The 20,298-nt window shown below is 39.9% G+C and overlaps 2 protein-coding genes across 3 annotated transcripts in view; one reads left to right on the top strand and one right to left on the bottom strand.

Moving 5' to 3' along the window:
* ZNF292 (zinc finger protein 292) overlaps nt 1–13,010 on the top strand; it is a 53,389-nt gene extending 40,379 nt beyond the window's left edge. Inside the window, exon 8 of the mRNA XM_014877787.2 lies at nt 1,170–13,010. Coding sequence (XP_014733273.2) covers nt 1,170–8,342 — 7,173 coding nt within the window. The 3' untranslated portion in view covers nt 8,343–13,010. The remainder of the gene's footprint in view (nt 1–1,169) is intronic.
* GJB7 (gap junction protein beta 7) lies at nt 9,451–15,841 on the bottom strand. 2 transcript variants are annotated; one of them, XM_088162076.1, is made up of 2 exons: nt 15,150–15,841; nt 9,451–9,589 (listed from the first exon to the last, which is right to left on the bottom strand). In XM_088162076.1, exons 1-2 carry the CDS (start codon nt 15,839–15,841, stop codon nt 9,451–9,453), a joined length of 831 nt encoding a protein of 276 aa, XP_088018202.1. The 2 variants fall into 2 exon arrangements, with proteins under 2 accessions (XP_088018202.1, XP_014733274.2); XM_014877788.2 differs by lacking the exon at nt 9,451–9,589 and having other exon boundaries at nt 15,050–15,841.
* Nucleotides 15,842–20,298: the final 4,457 nt, after the last annotated feature.

Below are 20,298 nucleotides of genomic sequence, written 5' to 3'. Positions count from 1 at the left end.
TATTTTGATAAATGAAATACTTGTCATTTGTGGGCTTTGTTCATCTTTCTCAGCTAACCATGTAATCTAATTTGCTTAGTTTCTTTAGTAATTGCAATATTTAATATTGATAGCTAAATTGAGCTCTTATGAAGATTTCTGTAAGTTGGAATATTAATTCTAAGCATAAAAATTCCTGGTTTTGTTTTTCAGTGTTCTGGTATGGCTTATCACGGGCTTCCAAATTTAATTTTTTTCCCCTGAAAGATGTGAAATAAATTGGAATTATAGAGGGGGAGGAAAATAACTTTCAGAGTCTTGTGATATTAAGATCTCTGCCTGCTCCCTGCGTATTGATTTTTCTCCAGTGAGCATTTGATCATTTACTTGTTGGCAGAAATTGGAAACCATGTAGGTAGTAGACCTGTACATTCATAAATTGTCTGAACTTCATTCTCATGTATGCTACAGCCTCTTTTGTGCATCCTTAGCAGCATAAAGAGTTTTTAAAGTCAACATAAATGTAAATGAAGTTGCCTTAGGGTATGAATGAGTAAAGACCATGTGACCCTTAGAACATTCAAATGATGGAGCATTTAACAAAATTTAACTATACTTACTGCTTTCAATTGGACTGAAGCCATGTGCTCAGTTGAGGTCAGTTGACTTTGAAATGACATAATTTTTAAAAATAAAAGTAAACCTTTCACCTTAACTGATCTCCAAATTATAGATCTTTCTGAAGATCACATATTTTTCTTTAAATGCAGCGATTTTTACCATTTGAATTCTACCCAGTGTTAAACTGATGTTTCTTAGAAGCTCAATCTCAAATACCAGTGGCACAACTGACAGGCTTTATTCCAAGGAAAAGGCTCGATATTCTCTAATATAAACTGAACACCTCTAACTTACAAAAGTCCAAAAATCCTCAAACTAGACAGAACATAGAATTAATTGGTCTTTTAGTTGTATGTAAACTTCAGCTTTTTTAGTAGCATGAAGACAAATTATGCAATTTAAAGAATAGCATCTGAAGGCAATCCCTTCTGTTTCTTCAGGTAAAACGTATTACTGTGAACCCCTGGTGCATTTTTTATGACACTTATGATTGAATAATGAGGTCTTTTATTTACAAGTATAGAAAGAGTTAGATAAAGCGACGTACTAAAATTAGTCTTGCTTTACAGATCGATGGTGCTGGACTTGCAACCTGCATTGAACTGTGTGTGAAAGCATTGCGCTTGGAATCCAGTGAAAATGCAGATGTCAAGATATCTATTTGCAAGACTATCTCCTGCTTACTTCCAGATGATTTGGAGGTGAAACGTGCTTGTCAGCTGAGTGAATTTCTTCTGGAACCCACTGTGGATGCATATTATGCTGTTGAAATGCTATATAATCAGCCTGACCAGAAGTATGATGAAGAGAATCTTCCAATACCAAATTCTTTGCGCTGTGAGCTTTTACTTGTACTGAAAACTCAGTGGCCTTTTGATCCGGAGTTCTGGGACTGGAAAACTCTGAAGCGTCAGTGTCTGGCACTTATGGGAGAGGAGGCATCCATCGTGTCATCCATAGACGAACTAAACGATAGTGAAGTTTATGAGAAGGTCGAGGATGGCCAAGAAGATAGTAAAGAAACTTCTCTGAATGGGCTTGCTGGCATTGATGAGGCTAACAGCCTTCTTAGGGGTATCAGGGATGAAAAGCAGAAAAAGAGAGAAATCAAAAAACTCAGAGAGAGGGGGTTCATATCAGCTAGATTTAGGAACTGGCAAGCTTACATGCAGTATTGTGTGTTATGTGACAAGGAATTCCTAGGTCACAGAATAGTTAGACATGCACAGAAACATTATAAAGATGGAATTTACAGTTGCCCTATTTGTGCCCAAAATTTTAATTCTAAAGAAAACTTTGTTCCCCATGTAACTTTGCATGTGAAAAAATCTAGCAAAGAGAGATTGGCTGCTATGAAACCACTGAGGCGACTGGGAAGACCTCCTAAAATAGCAACTGCCAATGAGAATCAGAAAACTAATTCTGTATCCAAACAGGAGCAGCGACCCATTAAGAAGAACAGCCTCTATTCAACAGACTTCATTGTGTTTAATGATAATGACGGCTCAGATGATGAAAATGATGACAAAGATAAACCTTACATACCAGAGATAGTGCCAGTTCAAAAGCCACCCCCTGTTAATGAATTCACCTGCCCTGTAACACTTTGTAAAAAAGGCTTTAAATATTTTAAAAATCTAATAGCACATGCAAAGGGCCATAAAGATAATGAAGAAGCTAAACGTTTTCTTGAAATGCAGAGCAAAAAAGTGATTTGCCAGTACTGTAGGCGACATTTTGTAAGTGTTACTCACCTGAATGATCATTTACAAATGCACTGTGGCAGCAAGCCTTATATCTGCATACAGATGAAATGTAAGGCTGGCTTTAACAGTTACGCTGAGCTGCTGACCCATAGGAGAGAGCATCAAGTCTTCAGAGCCAAGTGTATGTTTCCCAAATGTGGCAGAGTGTTTTCTGAAGCCTATTTACTCTATGATCACGAAGCACAGCACTATAATACCTATACCTGCAGAGTCACAGGCTGTGGGAAGGTGTACCGCTCTCAGAACGAACTGGAGAAGCACATTGAGGATCATAACAAGCAGCCTGAAAAAGAAGAGCAGCCTGAAAACCAAACTAATCAGCCTGATCCTAGTCAGCCTTCTAAAGCTAATGAAAGTACTGATGGAGTTGCCATTAAAGAGGAATTGACATCTCCTCCAGCAGAAAACCGAAGCAGTTTCATTGAAGGGGAAAATGTCTGGAACCAAATCAAAGCAGAACCAGTAGGGAATGAAAGTGTAAATGCATCGGTGAGTGTACTGCAGCAAAGCAATTCCTTGCCTAGTGCTGGTTCAGAGCAGTCTCCTGTGGGTTCAATAAAGACAGAAGAAACAGTTCCAGCAGGCAGCATTAAGCTGTCTGTTAACCAGAAGATCCGAGATAACTTTGTAAAAAGGGGTAAATTGGCTGCTACAGCCAGTAAGGTAGATACTACTAAACTTGGAGTCCAGCAGTTGTGCCCATCAGTTGACTCTTGTCTTCCAGTTTTCCAAGAGAGAAAGGAGGAAGGCTGTCGCAGTCAGACTCAGAATATTCAAACTGTTTCTGTGACCTCAGACACATTAAAACCAGAAGCCCTTGAATCAAAAAACTTAGAAAGACAAGTGAGCATTGTAAATCCATTCAGCATGCAGAACCAGACAGGGTATCGAAACGGTGTACCCATTTCCAAACTTGAAATTGAAGACAGTATTAAAGCTGCAGCTAATCTATATAACCTGCCTTTAAAAACTTTAGAAAGTATTGCATTTATTCCATCACAGCCTAATATAAATAGCTCTTTAGTTCCAGCTGTGTCACCAGCAGCCCCAGTTCAGAAATTTAATTGTCACGTTGAGGGGTGTACTCGAACGTACAATTCATCACAGAGCATTGGCAAACACATGAAAGCAGCACACCCTGATGAATATGCTGCTTTTAAAATGCAGCGTAAAAATAAGAAACCACGAAAATCCAGCAATCTGCAAAATGTGCCGAATGATGGGAAGATTGGATATCTTATGCCATCACAAGTGGGCAGTCCCAATGGTGCTGCTTTTACTGCACAGAACAAATCAAATTTGAATCCCACCTGTTCCAGTCAAGTGCAGCATGTCTCAAGTACTCTTTTCCCAACCCACCTAGAAAATCTGGCAAATCCTATGTTGCCTATTGTGGAAAGTGTCATAAATCCAAATTTGTCTACTCGTATTAAAAGTGAGCCTGAGAGTGTTTTGTGTTCACAAATGGAAAATCTGTCTGCTGCAACCTTACCTTCGCAGTTGGATGATCTGGCAAAAACAGTTATGCCTTTGAATATTGATGGTGGTTCAGACCCTTTTCTTCCTTTGCCTGCAGAAAATGGTCCAATGTCTCTCTTTCCTTCGTCAGCAGAGAATCCGCCAAATTCAGTCTTCTCACAACTGGAAAATAACACAAACAACTTTTCTTTGCAACTAGAAGGAAACACTAGTTCTACCTTCCCAAAAGAGGAAAGTGTTGATCAGATATTTCCCTCACAATTGAGTAATGAAAATAACTTCAGTGAAACAAGTTCTCAACATGCAGCTTCAGAAAAGGTGAAAAAGGATCGTGGCAGGGGCTCAAATGGGAAAGAAAGGAAGCCAAAACATAACAAGCGGGCGAAGTGGCCAGCAATAATCAGAGATGGCAAATTTATCTGTAGCAGGTGTTTCAGAGTGTTTACTAATCCTAGATCACTTGGTGGTCACTTATCTAAGAGGTCTTACTGTAAGCCTCTTGAAGGATCAGAAATTTCTTCAGAAGCTCTGCAGGCTAATGGACAATCTTTGCTTGCCAGTATGATTCTTTCTTCAAATACATTAAACTTGCAGCAACCTCAGGAGTCTGCCTTCAATCCAGAGACGTGTTTTAAAGATCCATCATTTCTTCAGTTACTTGCAGCTGAAAATCGTTCCACGCTGCAGACTATGTTTCCACGGGCCAATGTGGCTAATTTTAATACCAGTGGGAATGAGGAAGGTAACCAAATTATAAAACAAGCCTTGGAAACTGCAGGCATCCCGAGTAGCTTTGATAACACAGAAGCACTTCCACGTGTGGTTACAACAAGTTGTGTCTCTGGTACAACTCAGATAAATGCAGCTGTTCTCCCCAGCTCAGCCACGCCATCTGTGCTGCAGACAGTCTGTAACCCCAGTACTCTGCTGACAGACCAAAACAGGACCCTCAATGCCAAAATTCCTCCACTAAATGAATGCAAGAGTTTGCCTGTTTTTGCAGCAGAGGACTTAATGCTAAAGACTATTGAAAATGGCTTGTGTCCTAGCTCATATTCTAACACTGTTGCAGCAGCAGAAAACTTTACAGGGAACAGTTCACGAGTTTCAGTTATAAGTAGTCCCAAGAATTTGGGATCAAGCAACTTGAATAAGAAGGGAACCAGCTCTTCAAAGAGGAAGAGAAAAACACCTACACCCCTGCTTGTGCCCAATACATCACAGAAATTAGCAGTAAACAATGCAACAGTAATGGGACTTCTAACCAAAAGCACTGAAGGAAACATGCAAATACAGGGAGAAAGTTTTCAGTCCAACCTGCTGGCAAATTGTGGCTCTCAAGCAGTAGTGGAAAACCTTGCACAGAAACTCAGTAATGTTGACAATCAGTTATTCATGGCCAGTATCAAAGAGAATTTCAAAACAAATCTTGAGGCTCATACAGTTCTGCCCCCTTTAACAGTAAAAACTGAAAATGGGGATTCCCAAATGATGGCTGCAAATTCTTGTGTGCAGGCAAATTCGGAAGAACAGATTTCACAGGACAGTGTTATGCAGAACTTCGAAAAAACCCTGGAAATAATTAAAACTGCTATGAATTCACAGATGCTTGAGGTGAAAACTGAAATTCAGGATACTGTTGCTGCTTCAGGACAGAATTTACAAGTAAATAATGCCCAGGTTGCTTCAGAAAGTTCTGCACACAGTGTAAAACTACCCACTTCTACACAGTTTGCTGTGCACACAGGGAATGTTACTGCTGTAAAGGGTAGCTCTGCTCAGTCCGAGATATCTCAAAAGGATGATACTCAAATGTCAGAAATTTTGGAAGGCTTGCAAAAACTGAAGCTAGAAGATGATTCTCCCATTCCCATCTCTGAGACTGTTTCTCAGTGTCCTCCAACAGATAAGCTAGCACCAGCAGTTCCTGTTATATCAGTTGAAAATAAACCCCTCATCCAGCTATCTCCAGAGGCAAGTAATATTCAGTTTAGTGATAGAGTTAATAAACCTTTTGTTTGTCAGAATCCTGGCTGCAATTACAGTGCTATGACAAAAGATGCATTATTTAAACACTATGGCAAGATCCATCAGTATACTGCAGAAATGATACTAGAAATAAAGAAACATCAACTGAAGTATGCCCCATTCAAATGTGTTGTAGCTACCTGTCCAAAAACATTCACAAGAAATTCTAATCTCCGAGCACACTGTCAGCTTGTACATCATTTTACAACAGAAGAGATGGTAAAATTAAAAATTAAGAGGCCTTATGGCAGAAGATCTCAAAACGAAACTGTAAACACAGCCCCACAACCTGTTGAAATAAAAACGGTACAGACAGTAGTAATAGAAAACAAAACTGTACCTCCATTGGTCAAAGAAACCCAGATAAAGGAAGTTTTAGAGCCTGTAAAAGTATTGGAAAAACTTCTACCAGAAAACAGTATTCCTGAAAGACTAGAAAAACCTCCCCAGGTGGTTTCTGTTCCCGTGGAGCAGCACAATCCAGCATCTTTTGATAGTACACAGGAGCAAGCCAAAGTACGCAAGGTTAGGAAGCACAGGAAGGAGAAAGAGGAGAGGAATGGTAGGAAGCCTGTAACAAAATCTCTGGAATTTCCCACTAGATACAGCCCTTACAGACCATACCGGTGCGTCCATCAGGGCTGCTTTGCAGCTTTCACAATACAACAAAACCTAATTCTTCATTACCAAGCTGTGCACAAATCAGACCTCCCTGCTTTCTCTGCTGAAGTGGAGGAGGAGAATGAACAAGGCAAAGAGGAACACGAGGAGGTGGAAACCAAACCTGCTGTCAGAGAGTTCAGGTGTGAGGTGAGTGACTGCTCTCGCATCTTCCAGGAAGTTACCAGCTTGATACAGCATTATATGAAGCTTCATGACATGACCCCAGAGCAAATTGGAAACATGAAATCAGCCCCAGAGGTGGGAAGGTTTTTTTGTGACCAGTCTCAGTGTAAGTCTTCGTTTACAGCGTATATTAACTATGTTGTGCATCTTGAGACAGATCACAGTGTTGACATAAAGCCAAACAAAGTAGAAGATGATGGCATGTTCAAGTGTGACTGTGAAGGCTGTGACCGTATTTATGCTACTAGGTCTAACCTCTTGAGGCATATTTTTAACAAACATAATGATAGGCATAAAGATCATCTAATAAGACCCAGGAGACTGACACCAGGCCAGGAAAACATTTCAAGCAAAGCAAATCAGGAGAAACCGTTGAAATCTAAACAGAGGGGACTCAAAAATAGATCAGGAAAAGAAGGTAACAGGCTGTCAGTGAAAACAAAACGAAAGAAAAATGTGAACTTGGAAAACAAAAACTCAAAAGGAATACAGGTTCAGGAAAATAAGGCTTATTCACTGAAACGTGGCAAGTACGTGTATTTCATAAAGACCAGAAACGATGCCTTATCAGAATGTACAAGCAGGTTCATAACACAGTATCCATGTATGATAAAGGGATGTTCATCTGTAGTCACAAGTGAAAGTAACATAATAAGGCATTATAAATGTCACAAACTGTCCAAAGCTTTTACTTCCCAACACAGGAATCTTCTTATTGTATCTAAAAAACACCCTGTCTCCCAAGAAAAGGAAGCCTCTTGTGAGCAGGAGGAAACTGATAAAAAAACTGATGTGAAAGAGCCTGAACCAAGTTTGATAGTGAGCAATAATGATTCAAGCACAACTACCTTACCACAAAAGGAAACTGAAAAAGGTGAGAAGGATGAAGTGGATGAACTGACAGAACTATTCATTACTAAACTAGTTAATGAGGATTGTTCTGCTGCTGAAAATCAAGGAAAAATCTCTTCAAGTGTAAATAGTGACTTGCAGGAGAGCAGTTCCTGCCCCTCAGAGAAGCAAAAATCAAACAACCTGAAAAGAGCAAATAAAGAAAAAAATGTATCTCAGAGCAAGAGAAAGAGAGCTGAGAAAACAGAGGAAGCACTGCCCAGTGGCGTGAGTAGCCTGCACAAGGAGGAAGAGACGGCTGTCGCCATTCAAACTGCCGAAGAGCAACCCGCGGCTTTTGACTGGAGCTCGTTCAAGCCCATGGGCTTTGAAGTGTCGTTCCTCAAGTTCCTTGAAGAGTCTGCTGTGAAGCAAAAGAAAAACTCTGAAAGAGAATACCATAGCGGCGGAACCAAAAAAGGATCCCATTCAAACTCGCGGAAAGCCAGTGAGAAGGCTCCCACAGCAAGTGATAACATCACCTGGTTGTGTTCTGAAACTGAAACCCTTGTACCGTTTGCCAACCCATCACGGCTTCCATGTGGTGATAATGTAAAGATAGTGTTAGACAAGACTCTTAAAGACTGCACCGAGCGTGTGTTGAAGCAGCTGCAGGAAATGAAACCAATTGTCAGTTTGAGAAAGCTCGAAGGACCTTGGGAGGATAATCCGGAGGTTATAGCTGCAAAAGTAATTGTTTTGGGTACTGAGGAAGGGGAGTCAAAATACTGAAAACCTGATGTGTTTAACCATGACCTGTAATAGAATTTATTTTGAATAGGAAGCCATCAAGCATGCTAGTAACTGTGGAGCTCTTTTATTTTGAAGTGATTTAATCTAGCAAAAAACATGACACAAGTCATGTAAATGTCTTATTTGTTTTTATCCCTATGGGACTTGAAGAAAGTAATTGCTTCAGTTTTGTAAATACTTGATCAAGACCTCAACTTTCTATCAGATTGTCCTTTCCATAAACTAAATCTTTGTGAGTTGTCTGTGATTGGTATCTTTCACCAGGTTACTTCTCATGTATAACGGTTTTCTTTATTTGTAGATACATTTTTTTGTATATATTTATTATTGTAAATCATTTGCTGCCACCAGCAGTCTGTAAGTCTAAACTATTAAATGACACATTTATATTCGGAATTTTAATTTGTAACTAAGTGAGCAAGTTTTTAAAACTGTCCTTTAATCATTTTAAATTAAGAACTTTTGAACTAAAGCTAGCTAAGTCTGCCATATCCAGTTTATTTTGCATAAAACATTTATTTACCGAAGAAAAGCTGGATAAGATCACATTTCATAGGTTAAACATACTGACACACTCTCATTTTTGTAAATTTTAACATCCAGTATCTATGGATGATATTCATATATAGTTAACACATAAATATAATAGTTTTCTTATAGCTACATTTTTCATTGCTTTTAATTGGTTACAAAGCATTTATGATTCCATAATTAAAATGGAAATGTGAATAAAAATAGTTTGCTACATTGAAGATTTAAAACAATATTTGGTATTAAAGAATCCGTTGTGAATGTGATAGAAAATTAGTAGTGTGGAGCAGTGTATATATTTGAGGTGGTGATTTGTGAAGTAGCCCAGTATTGCCTTAAATAAAAACACATTTCATTTCTTGTTTTATACATGTGATCTTATAAAGGTTATTTTTGTTTCTGTAACTTAGATTGGTGTATAGTTTAATTTTTGTTAAAAAAACAAAACAAAACAAAAAAACTTCAGAAACCATTTTTGTAAATAGTGGGTTTATAAAACAGATGGGTTTATTTTGATAATACCAGTTTGGTATCTATCTAGAAAATACGCAAGTCCTTATGCCATACCATTAAAAACTAAATAAACAAGGCACTTTCTGAAAGGGAAGTGAGATGGTGATCTTACAGATAAACTCGGTGGTTGTGCTCTGTGTTGGTGGCATAGGCTCCCTTTGCGCTCCTCTGCCTCTCGCTGACTGTACATGGCACCACTCACAACCTCTCTTTTCCACACTGGAACGAGCCTCAGAAGCGGTGCTGCTTGTAGCGCCCAGGATTAGAGCAATTCCTCTGTATGCTGCTAACTGAAATGACAGGTATCCCATTTGTTGAGTAACCAAAAGTGTGAATGCATTGGTGGGAGCTGTCAGTACCCAGGAATCTTCAGTGTTGGTTTTCATGCATGGTTATGTTTGACTCAGCCAGCTGGATTGTGTGGTACCAAAAACTTTTCTTGGATTATTCTCGTTACTGGATGTGACCTACCTTCAGTAATATAAAACAGTCTTTATCTTGGGTGAGATTGGCTTGATTTTTTTTTCTATAAACTTGTCTTGCTGTGTAAAGCTTTTGCATTAAATTCTAGATTTGATTGCTCGTAAGCTATTCACCTCGAATCTCTGACAGTTTTCCTGAATATCAGTGCAGAGGGCACCTTCCTACAACCAAACGAAGTGACTTGTTGCGAGAGTGAGGATGTGAACAGCAACAGCATTTCACCTCGGGCACAGCCCTTGGTTTGCTACATGGTGCTAAATTGCTTACCTTCGCAGAAAGCCTGTGCTTCCATTTGAACAGAGCCAGTTGGCTCCTCTCACTTTCCATCCCTCCCAAGTGACCAAACTCTTATTACACCTCGTTAGTAAATGAAAGATGCAGTCTGAGAATGATAAAACCAAAACAAACCCTTGCATTTTTGACTCTTAAGAGTGATCATTATAATCATTACAAGTACACAGTGCCATTTTCTACCTGCCAGAGGCCGCTGGTCCCCCTGGATGGAGCTGCTGTTGGATACCAGCCACGGTGATTGTAGAGGGAACTTCTGCAGGGGAGAAGAGGGCAGAGATCCTCTGGAGAGGATCCTCAAAGCCCCCCTGAATTCTCGTGTTTTCAGCCGTACATAACCACTTCAGTCACTGTCAACAGACCTCGCGACTGTTAGTCTTTAGAAAAATGTTTGTGTTGTGTAAGTTGAATAGTTTCAACACTCCTGATGATTCATACTGTATCATTTGCAGTTCTTGGACTGAGGATAGCATACAACTATTTAGCTACAAAGTGCTATACTAGAATGCTATTTTAAAAAAGAGAAAAGCATTTTTAAAATCCAATGTCGTAAATATCCAGGAAGTGATTTGGAACTGAATTTCTGAGAATAAAATATTTAATACTGTCTCATCCCCATCTATCCAATTAAAGCAGATGCTGTACCCATATAGTTAGTACATTCCCTGGCACACTCCCTTTTAGGTGGTTACTGACAGTCTGTCCAACAGGTAAGCTAGTATGGGGTTTCTTATTTCTTTTTTAAAAAACAAATAGGAGTATTTTCAGCTTAAAAGGCAAAGGCTTAAAGGCAAGGTCTGATTTAAAGTGTCACAGACTGTAGAGGGCACTCTGGTTTGTAAAGCCACCTACGGAAACTCCCAAGGAAATAAATTTGGTGTTTGGATTTAGTTGTTTTCCCTTAGGTGATAGAGAAAATCTCCCACCCTAGCACACCTGAACGGGCAGCTTCTCTGGGGCTTGAAGCCATACCCCTGCCCTTGGGGCTGCTAGGTGGGATGGGGATCCGAGGTGGCCGAGCCAGCTGCACCAGCAGCACTTCAGCCTGCAGGGTGCCCCAAAGGTGCTGTCAGCCCCACTGCCCAGTCCTGTGTCTTCTTACTTTTCTTTCTCCTCTATGTCTCTGCCTTCCAGAATTGTCACCCATTAACTGTGGTGCATTCAAGCAAAGGTGCTTTCTTTGAAGCGCCTTGTTGCCATCAGGAATGTGCTGACTAAAGCAGCAGGTGTTGCTGATAGGGAAGCAACCAAATTGAGGAGTCTGAATGCAGAGCATGGACTGTTTTGTGATCGAAAGACACCTTTAAACTGACGGTCAGCCTCTCTGGTGCTCAACTATGTTTATAAAGAAATCTGCTATTACCTGAGCCCTAATTCAGTGTCAGTAAGAGTAATGGGTTTGTCCTCACATACTTCAGGGTGGTCCTTCTTAGCAGGATGGGGGGACTGTGGGTTCTAGAGCATTACACTGGGACATTTGGTCTATGGATATTGGATAGTAAGTGAGCAGTGCTTGTACAATTAACACTGGAATCAATTGTTGGGTCAGGTGAGGGGCAGGTAGTTGGCTAATTATTGCAATTAGTTTCTGTGCCAAAGAATGGTTGGCTGGGGCTCCCGCCTGTGTGCAGAGGAGAGAGGGACAGGGGCAGAGCCAGGCTATGCTGGGGTTTAGGTCCCGGAGTTGGAGAAGCTCGTGGTCATGCGCTGCTCAACCCTGCCTAGAGCCTTGGTATGGAGATGATACAATTAAAGGGGTGGGAAATGGGGCCACTTGTATGGGAGAAGGGAGTAGAGGGAAGAAACTATCAGCAAATAGGGAAATCTTTTGTCTTTTTTTCAAACCTCTTCTGTCCCAAGGCAAGAGGCTTACCTGGATTTTAAAGAAAATGAGTCTATGTAAGACACAGATCTTTTGATGTTTGCAGGGATGTTTTGAAATATGAATGAGGTAAATATTTTTGTATGAATGTGCATGCAGTGATTGTTATTTCTCCATTACAGTATGGACTCAGATCTGCTTCCTATCAATTGCTTATAACCTTGCAGAACATAGTACTTAAGTTCAGTTTTTTAAAATGTTAGTCTGAATGACCCAGAAGTTCAGAGACCAAACCTGTAAAGTCATTTGAACCAAAAATGTAACAGCAAATGCCTTCAGGGGTGCATGGATGAGTGAAACTTAAACTGAAGAACAAAGTCATGTAAAAGCAGGGAAAGGGAAGGAGCCAGTAAAAGACCAAATGGTTGCCAAGAGCAAGGGTTCAGAAAGCAGATTAATTTGTTTCTTTTCTCTCAGGTTAAGTGATGCTCATTTCCTTTTCATTAGGAGCCCTGTCAAACACTCAAATTGTGCAGCACATGATGTGAAGGCTTCTTGGTGATTTGCTGCGAGTGAGTCGGGTTATGTGGAGTTGGTCCATAACAATTTTTCAGAATATTTCTCATGTCATGTCTGGCTTTGTCAAAACTGAAGTATCCTCCAAGACTCAAAACATTGATTTTGGAATTTATTTATCATTTTTTGGCTGTTGGAAGATAGAATTAAAAATAAAACTTTGAATATACATTCCAAAGAATTAGAGTTCTTGTTTGATGGGAAAATTTTTGGTCTAAGTGGTAATCTCTGACCAGCTACAGAGCTTTAGGGGGTGCTCTGAAACCCTTCAAGCCCTGACTTAATATACTTTTTTATTAGAGAGCAGCTAATGCACTAATTTTATCAGAAACCTGTGTTGGCTAAACTGTGTTTGCTTCCCTTAATTTTCTCTCAAATAAACCTTACTTTGAAAAATGAATAAATACTTTTTCATCAATGTGCTCTTAAAAGTTTGTCCTCAGTTATTAAAACGCAGACATTTCAGAAACATTTTTTTCTTTGGTTGTGTTGCCCTTGTCTTAATAAAATTATGCATGAGGGTCCAGATGGGCCAAGATAATTTTGGGGTTTGTTCTCAGTTACTTAGGCTGTGGCAGTTGTGGTTTCACAGGGTTGATGGGTGGTGGTTTTGCTTCAGGCACTCTTTGGTGGGTTTTGCCTAGAAGCTGCAAAATACTTTCTAACTGCACTTCTGTCATGAGTCACATTCTGTGAATACAAAGATTTAACAGAAAATCTTCTGATATAAAGCACCCTGTTTCTATGTAAGCATTGATTCGACATCAGTCAGTATTTCAAACTAACTGGCCACAAGCTGGCAAGCTGGTGTCTGAGGGACTGCTGTTGCTGCTAAATTCAGCAGCAGCAAATATCTTTCCATATTTTATAAAAGTGTGTTTATTTTAGGGGGGGGGGAACCAAACAACAAACGCTACCTTGAAAATCACTATCAAAAATTCATAGCTTGTTTATTTGTTGCTAAGTTTTGCTCTGTAACTGCTACTCATTAAATGTAATGCTTTGTAAACAAAGCCGAGGAGCTGGAGGGGGCCTCAGTGAAAAAAAGTTAACCTGCTTTTGCTACTGTTTCTTCCTCCTTATCCTGGCACACCCAATAAAATTAGTTCAGCATTCAGGCAGCTCCACTTCAGTTGGTAGTTTTCTCTAAACAGTGCATTTTGATCAGGCTCAGTACCAGGTATGTCTGGAGGTCTTTCATTTCAGCAAGAGAAAGAGAACACTACCTTGAAGGAAGTGTTTTAAGGTGCTACTTTCCATTGTCTTAGAAGCCTAGGTTCAACAGAAGACATGTCTTAAATAATTTTTGTCCCTTTCCTGTTAGCCCAAACCACACATATAACAAAGAGCAGGGGTGTGTGGTGTTTAAGAGATACCTTGAAATTTGGGGGAGGGAACAGGTGATTCTTTTTTACTTTGTCTCTGCTGGAGGTTGTTCATATTTTTAGATTTCAGGTGTTCTTCTGCAGCAGAGAAATCGACTGAAGTACTAGCAATTTTCAGCCTGACTAAAGAGACCAGATTCTAGGCTACTTAATACTAGGGACTGCTGGCTACTGTTCTGCCATATTTGCAGTCTGCATATCTCTATTCAGATCCTAGGGAAGTGGGATTGATCTGTTCGCTTAAATGCCACTACCACAGAGCAGAAGACAAGTCTAATGACATGGGAGCTGCTTGGTGCAGGTGACCAAGAGTTAATTCTATACCCTGGTACATGCTGCTTGCACAATCTGGAACAAGTGCCTTTCTTAAAGGATGTTTTATGATTAACACCCTAACAGCTGTAAGGGCTCAAATACTTCCAGAAGGAGGTGGTCCACAAACAGCTAAATAACCAAATCTGTCTTTATCACATGGGCTAAACTAGATGTGCCTACCTCTTCTTGGGTTCTTTTTTTGTTTGTTTGTTTTTGGGTTTTTGAGATGTTTTATAGTAGTCCAATGGAATAAATTTGTGACTATCCAGCTCACTTCCAAGGCACAGGAATCACTCTATGCCAGCACTTCCCCACTGCCATTTTAGCAGTTACCAGGTCTGATCCACCCAGCTGACAAATCCTCTATATCCTCTTGCTGTTCATCTTAATGAATCCCAGGTTCTTCCTATCTCTGCATATAAAAAGCCTATTTTTGCTTGTACCAAAGCAATTCTGTGTAATATTCAGAACACGACTGTTTGAGCAATTGTTTCTGCATGATTTATCATAAGCATCTGTGTTTATATTAAAGCTTCATGGAATTCTCTGAACTTCTACATTTCTTGTTTCAACATGAAAAGGTCTCAATGATTCTATGTACGACATACATAATGCAACCGATTTTATCAGCTCAAGTAATGGGGAACTAACAGAGAAACAGCATTTCCTATGTAACTATCCTTTCAAAGAATAGTTCTGCAAAGCACAGATTGGAAAAGCAAATTGTCAAAAACAGCTTGTGTAATGGGAGGGTGGTCTCCAGCCTTCTTTCAAGTCAGCGGGGAATGTTGTTCATGTTCATCTTGCATATTCAGAGGCAAAGATGATGAGCTGTTGTGGAGTCGTCCTGCAGCTGCTGCTCTGTTGTACCTGATGACTTCTGATTCGCAGTGATTGCTTTTTGAGCCTTGCTGCTTCTTTACGTGTCTCTTCAGATAACATTTTATGGAGTATTTGAAAATCAGATAACTCAGTTCACTTAGATTTAATACGATGCACAGGCATGAAGTTGCCACTAGAAAATAGAGGAAAATCATCTTCTCCGTGGGTTTGGAAATATAACAGTCTACAGTATTGGGACATGGTTTTATGTCACATTTCACAAGACGTGGTATTGTGAATCCATTGTACAATTTATAAAAAAGAACAAGAAAAACTATTTCAAGTCCTGTTTTTAAAATGAGGCTGATTAGATAAGTGCACAGCAATCCACCATCTATCTTTCCTGGATTTTTGTAAAGTTTCTGGTTGTGTTTCTCTCTGTTCTCTCTGTAAGCAACATGAAAGACAACTAAGAGTGAAGGAGTGGAGACCATGATTAATTGCAAAGCCCAAAGTCTGATGTGAGAGACAGGGAAAAAATGGTCAAAGCAGACATTTTCACAACCAGGCTGCTTGATATTGCACTCAAATTCACCATGTTCATGTTTCCAGATGTTTTCTGCAGCAGCAACATAAACCAGTAAGCGGAACATGAACACAACAGCTACCCAAATTCTTCCAATTCCTGTCGAGTATTTATTCACTCCACTCAGCAGATCACGTAGGAACACCCAGCTCATTTTTCTCTTCAGGGAAAGAAGGAAATGCTATATGAAAGAAACACAAGATAAGAGAGATGCATCTTCTTGAGTGAAGACAAATGAGACATTCATTCAGCATGAAATATAAGTAGTAACTGAAGCAATTTAAAATTATTAAGCATTTAGAAGTAATTTAATATTACTAAGCATTTAAATAAGAAAACAAGCTGGTTTTATTTCTGTTTTAATTTAATTTAAATTATTATTAATTTAAATTGTTTATCAATGATTCTGATACATTCTGAGGCTATTGAAAAAATTTTATTTGTTGTTTAAATACATTTTGTCAATTAGGCTGAAGTCTATTCATTCTGTTAAGCTGTCCTCTGTGGGGAATGTGCCTGTTCTCCCTGAGGTCTCCTGGCTGTCAGGTAGGGCTTTTTCCAGCAAGTTCAGGCTGACACTACCACTGAATTACACTCAACTTAGTCCTGTCAGTTATGCAAATACTACACACGGTCAAGTCAGATTTCACTTTCAAATTTATGCATAGGAGCCAAGCATCCCATACTAAGTTGACAACAAAAATGCAAATTGATTTCTTTTTGTCTGTGGTGTAACTTTTGGGTAAACTTGTGCAATATTTTAAATATTTTCCTGCTTCACTGGATTTTATTTGTAGTATTTCCTATTATGACTCCAAAATATGTGTGCATGTCTGTGTGTATGTGTGTTACAGTTTCTTATCTGCACAAGTCTTCCCCTGTCCTAACTCTAGAACACTTCTTTTGAAAGAGCTGCCTAAGGAGCCACTGGCAGTGAGACTCATCAGAGTCAAAAGAAGACTGAGGTATCCACCAAGAATATACAGTCATCTTTGCACCTGGCCTCATCTCCAGGTCTGAGTGGATCTTGGAGGGTATCAAGCACCTTTATTCTTTTAGAGAAAAAAGTGGATGTATTCCCAGAACACAGAATGGCTGGGAGACATGAGGTGAGGGAAATCAGAAGTTTCCAGATCTTTGTATTATGTCAATTAATGTCCTCATACCATCTTCTGCTTCTGCAAGCTCTGCCTAGCAGGAGAGAAAATATACCCCTCTGTGGCTGCAGTGGCACACACAAATCCCACTGACACTGACAGTGCTTCTTTTGCTGCCCCTCAGCTCTGCAGCCCACCATGACCTCTGCCTATGGTCAGGCTTCCACTGGGAAGCAAGGTTGTTTGGATATTCCTGCATTGCTGCCAATAGAGATGAGCACTAGCACTAGAGGAGCTGAGGGACAGCTGCAGAAATACTGCCAAGAATGGTTACCAAGCTACTCCTTTATGCTGCAGATAAAAAAAGATAACAGGGAAATACCAGCTTATTTCCTTTCAGACATATGCTCCTATGCTTTAAAATATGTTTGGCAGTGTGGTTACTTTTTCATTAAAGAGCTATTCCTGTCTTCCACATCCGCAAACAGAGTTCAAGCAGAAGTTTAAATCAAACAAGACGTGAGCTTCAGGGCTTTAATACTTTCTAAATAAGTTACACACAGTCACAACAGTCTCAAAGGAGCTGAACAGCAAACATGAACACACCACTATGTAATAAATCACAGGCAAGGAAACAAAGCACTCACTGAGCGAGAGTGAGTGTTAGCACGTGCGTGTGCCCCTTGTGGATGAGTTGTGCTCTGGAGATGTGAAGGAAAACCTCAAGAGGGCTCTCCTAAGGCTTTAAGATGTGCACAAGGACTGTTGGACGGAATTCTGGATTTTGTTATGCCATGGAAAACAAGTACAGATGCAAGGGGGCTTTTGCTGATGGCCACTATAAGTGTACCATACCTTTCTAATGTAAAAAGCCTGATTTCACCTATCCATGACTGGAGTTACACCAGTTCTGAGCCTCCATGTGAACAGAAATGAAGGATATGCTGGGCCACCAGCAAGGCACAAAAATCAGCGGGAGCCAACACTGGTGGAAATCAGGCCATGGTTATACCTAAATATAGATTGAGAAATTTACTTTGAGGTCTCTTTTCCCCAAAGCTGAGCTGCTATTTCCTTAACTGAGCAGCAAGAGGAATTAGAAAAGAACAACTTCACACTTTCTCTTCCAATCCCACATTGAGAAGAACAATATAAAGGAGAATAAGAAGTCCTGACCAAAGAAAACAGGGATCAAGAATTTGACTAAAATCAACAGATCCTGAGCAAGGGGCAAATTCCTGCAAAGCTAATTTGAAAGAGAGCAAAATAATCTGCTACCTAGATGTTTAGTAATGAGGCATCAGGGATTCCACAGAACTGAAGGTGGTTCCTGGTCTGTGTGCAATGTTGAGGAGAAACTGAAATTTATTGAAGGACTGCAGGGCAGGTCTTGTGGCCCACAGTGCTTCTGCAGCCAGAGGTCTGCAGAAATTTGGTTATGTTTTTTCCAGTGGCAGCCTTTACTTGATAATGAGAAATGGCTGTAGGGAACAACCTTCAGCTTCAAACCGAAGGGGCCACAGAGCCTGTTTCGTAGTATTGTTTGGGTTGTAACTAGCACAGCTCCCCTGTTCAAAGGAGCTGCAAATGTGCTTTGGAAAGGTTATGTTTGCTTAATGACCGCTGTTGCTATAGATGTGGATGTTAACTGATGCTTTTGCATCCTTTGAAAATACAATTAATTCACTGAAGCATTGCAAAGAACATATGGAATGGAAAAAATAAAACAGACTTCAAAGACAAGGAGTTACTCAACAGGTAAACAAGAGAAAATTGATTTATGAGACAGAACAGGCACAAGACTGATGAGGGGTCAAGTTAGCTCAGGCTAGAGAAGACAAATACATTAAGTGGGCTGTATGAAATTCAGAGCAAGTTGAGGATTCAGGCAACAAAAAAAAGAGAAATCATCTAGTGAGCACATAGCTGGGCAGTAGCAAAAATATGGCAGTGCTATGAGGTTTTGTAACTTCAAGAAGTGGTGGTACACATGGCAGCAGATGCTGAGTAGTGTTCAGGGCATGATGCTTCAGAGAAATTATAGTCAGGCTAACCTAAGGACAAGAGAGGAAAGATATGATCCAAATCCTTGTAGCCAAGGAGGGATTTCAGCCTTAGAATCTGGAGAAGGTTCATTTTGTGCAGAAAGAAACGAAGGGAGTCAAGAAGGGAAGCTAGCTAAAGAAATTGAGTAGATGGTGGGAAATGTAGATGACATCAATTTGTGTTGAGGTAATGTCCAATGCTGAAGCTAAAAATGAAATTACTCAAAAGCATTAAAGGGGGATCTCTTTGGCACTGTGGACATGAAGACCTGGCCTCTACTGGAAATTACAAAGGAGGCATTAGAGAGTCTTAAAGAGTAGAAGATAGATTATTTGCACCAAGTACTCAAGGAAACATTAAATGGAGCAAAAAGTGAAAAGCGGGGATTTGTGGTTAGATTTACTTCAACCCTCTGCTCAATACAGACATGAACACCCCAGTTTGAACAAAAGCTGAAGATTAGAAATATGATGATTTGCTTTTCTCATTTCTAGCTGAAGTACAAGTGATAGGCATGAAAACAAGATCTGTCAGTCAGGAAATAGAGCAAGTAATCTCTCTTCCTCATGACATACACCCTTTATTCCCTATATAGGATTTAAACAGCTCCCCACAACATGCACATACACTATGTCCTGCTCATGAGAGGCACAAATGACCAGAAGAGGCTTCCCACCCCATTTCCCTCACATATATCAGTGACTTGATTTTCCCTCTTGGGGTTGGGCACGTGTTCTGCTGAGCAAACAGAGTAACCTGAATGCACCATTAGCTTCTGAGTGTGCTGAATGTACTTTATTGAGTAAAGTGTTTGAATAATGCTATTGTTGTTGAATATATTCATCAAATATTCATTTCTGTCATTCACCGAGGCCTACAGGAGGTTGGCTAATGTGCATTGAGTAATGCATCCATTGAAAAGCACAGTGCTCAGAGAATTACTTCACCTAGATTTCAATCAGCTCTGCTAATTTAATTACTTTAAAAGCAGAAAAGGTACTTTTGTGTGGAGGAAAACAGCAGGCAGAAGGCAGTGACAGGGAAGCAAGAACAAACTGAATAAGTGGAGAGGAAGTGGGGAAGCATTCTAAGTGTTAGAGGCACAAAGGGCAGGTAACTTGGAGCTCAAAGAGCTGGCAAATTACAGGAAGGAGGCACAGTATACTGGGAAATGGAGATGGAACAGTGAGAAATAAGAGAAAGAACACAAGCCTCTGAACAGTGGATCTATCAATTCTGTACAAGCAAGCTAAATTATCCTCACAGTTTGAGAGACAAAAGAGCTCCTTTTTCTGATCTAAACATTGCTGGGGAGTATTTGCTGCATGTACATCTTATCTTTTTTTTTTAATAATAAGAAGAAAGAGAACCATAAATAGTGGTAAAAATTATAAAGAAGAGAGCAGAAGTAGAAATCACAGAGGATACAGGACCATAAAAAAGCAGAGCTGGTAACAATCTTTAGAAT

This window comes from Sturnus vulgaris, chromosome 3 (genome assembly GCF_052056855.1).
Source record: "Sturnus vulgaris isolate bStuVul1 chromosome 3, bStuVul1.hap1, whole genome shotgun sequence".
In the NCBI taxonomy this organism is placed as follows: Eukaryota; Metazoa; Chordata; class Aves; order Passeriformes; family Sturnidae; genus Sturnus; species Sturnus vulgaris.
Note: the sequence above shows the minus strand (reverse complement) of the source record. Positions and strands in the feature narration are given on the sequence as shown.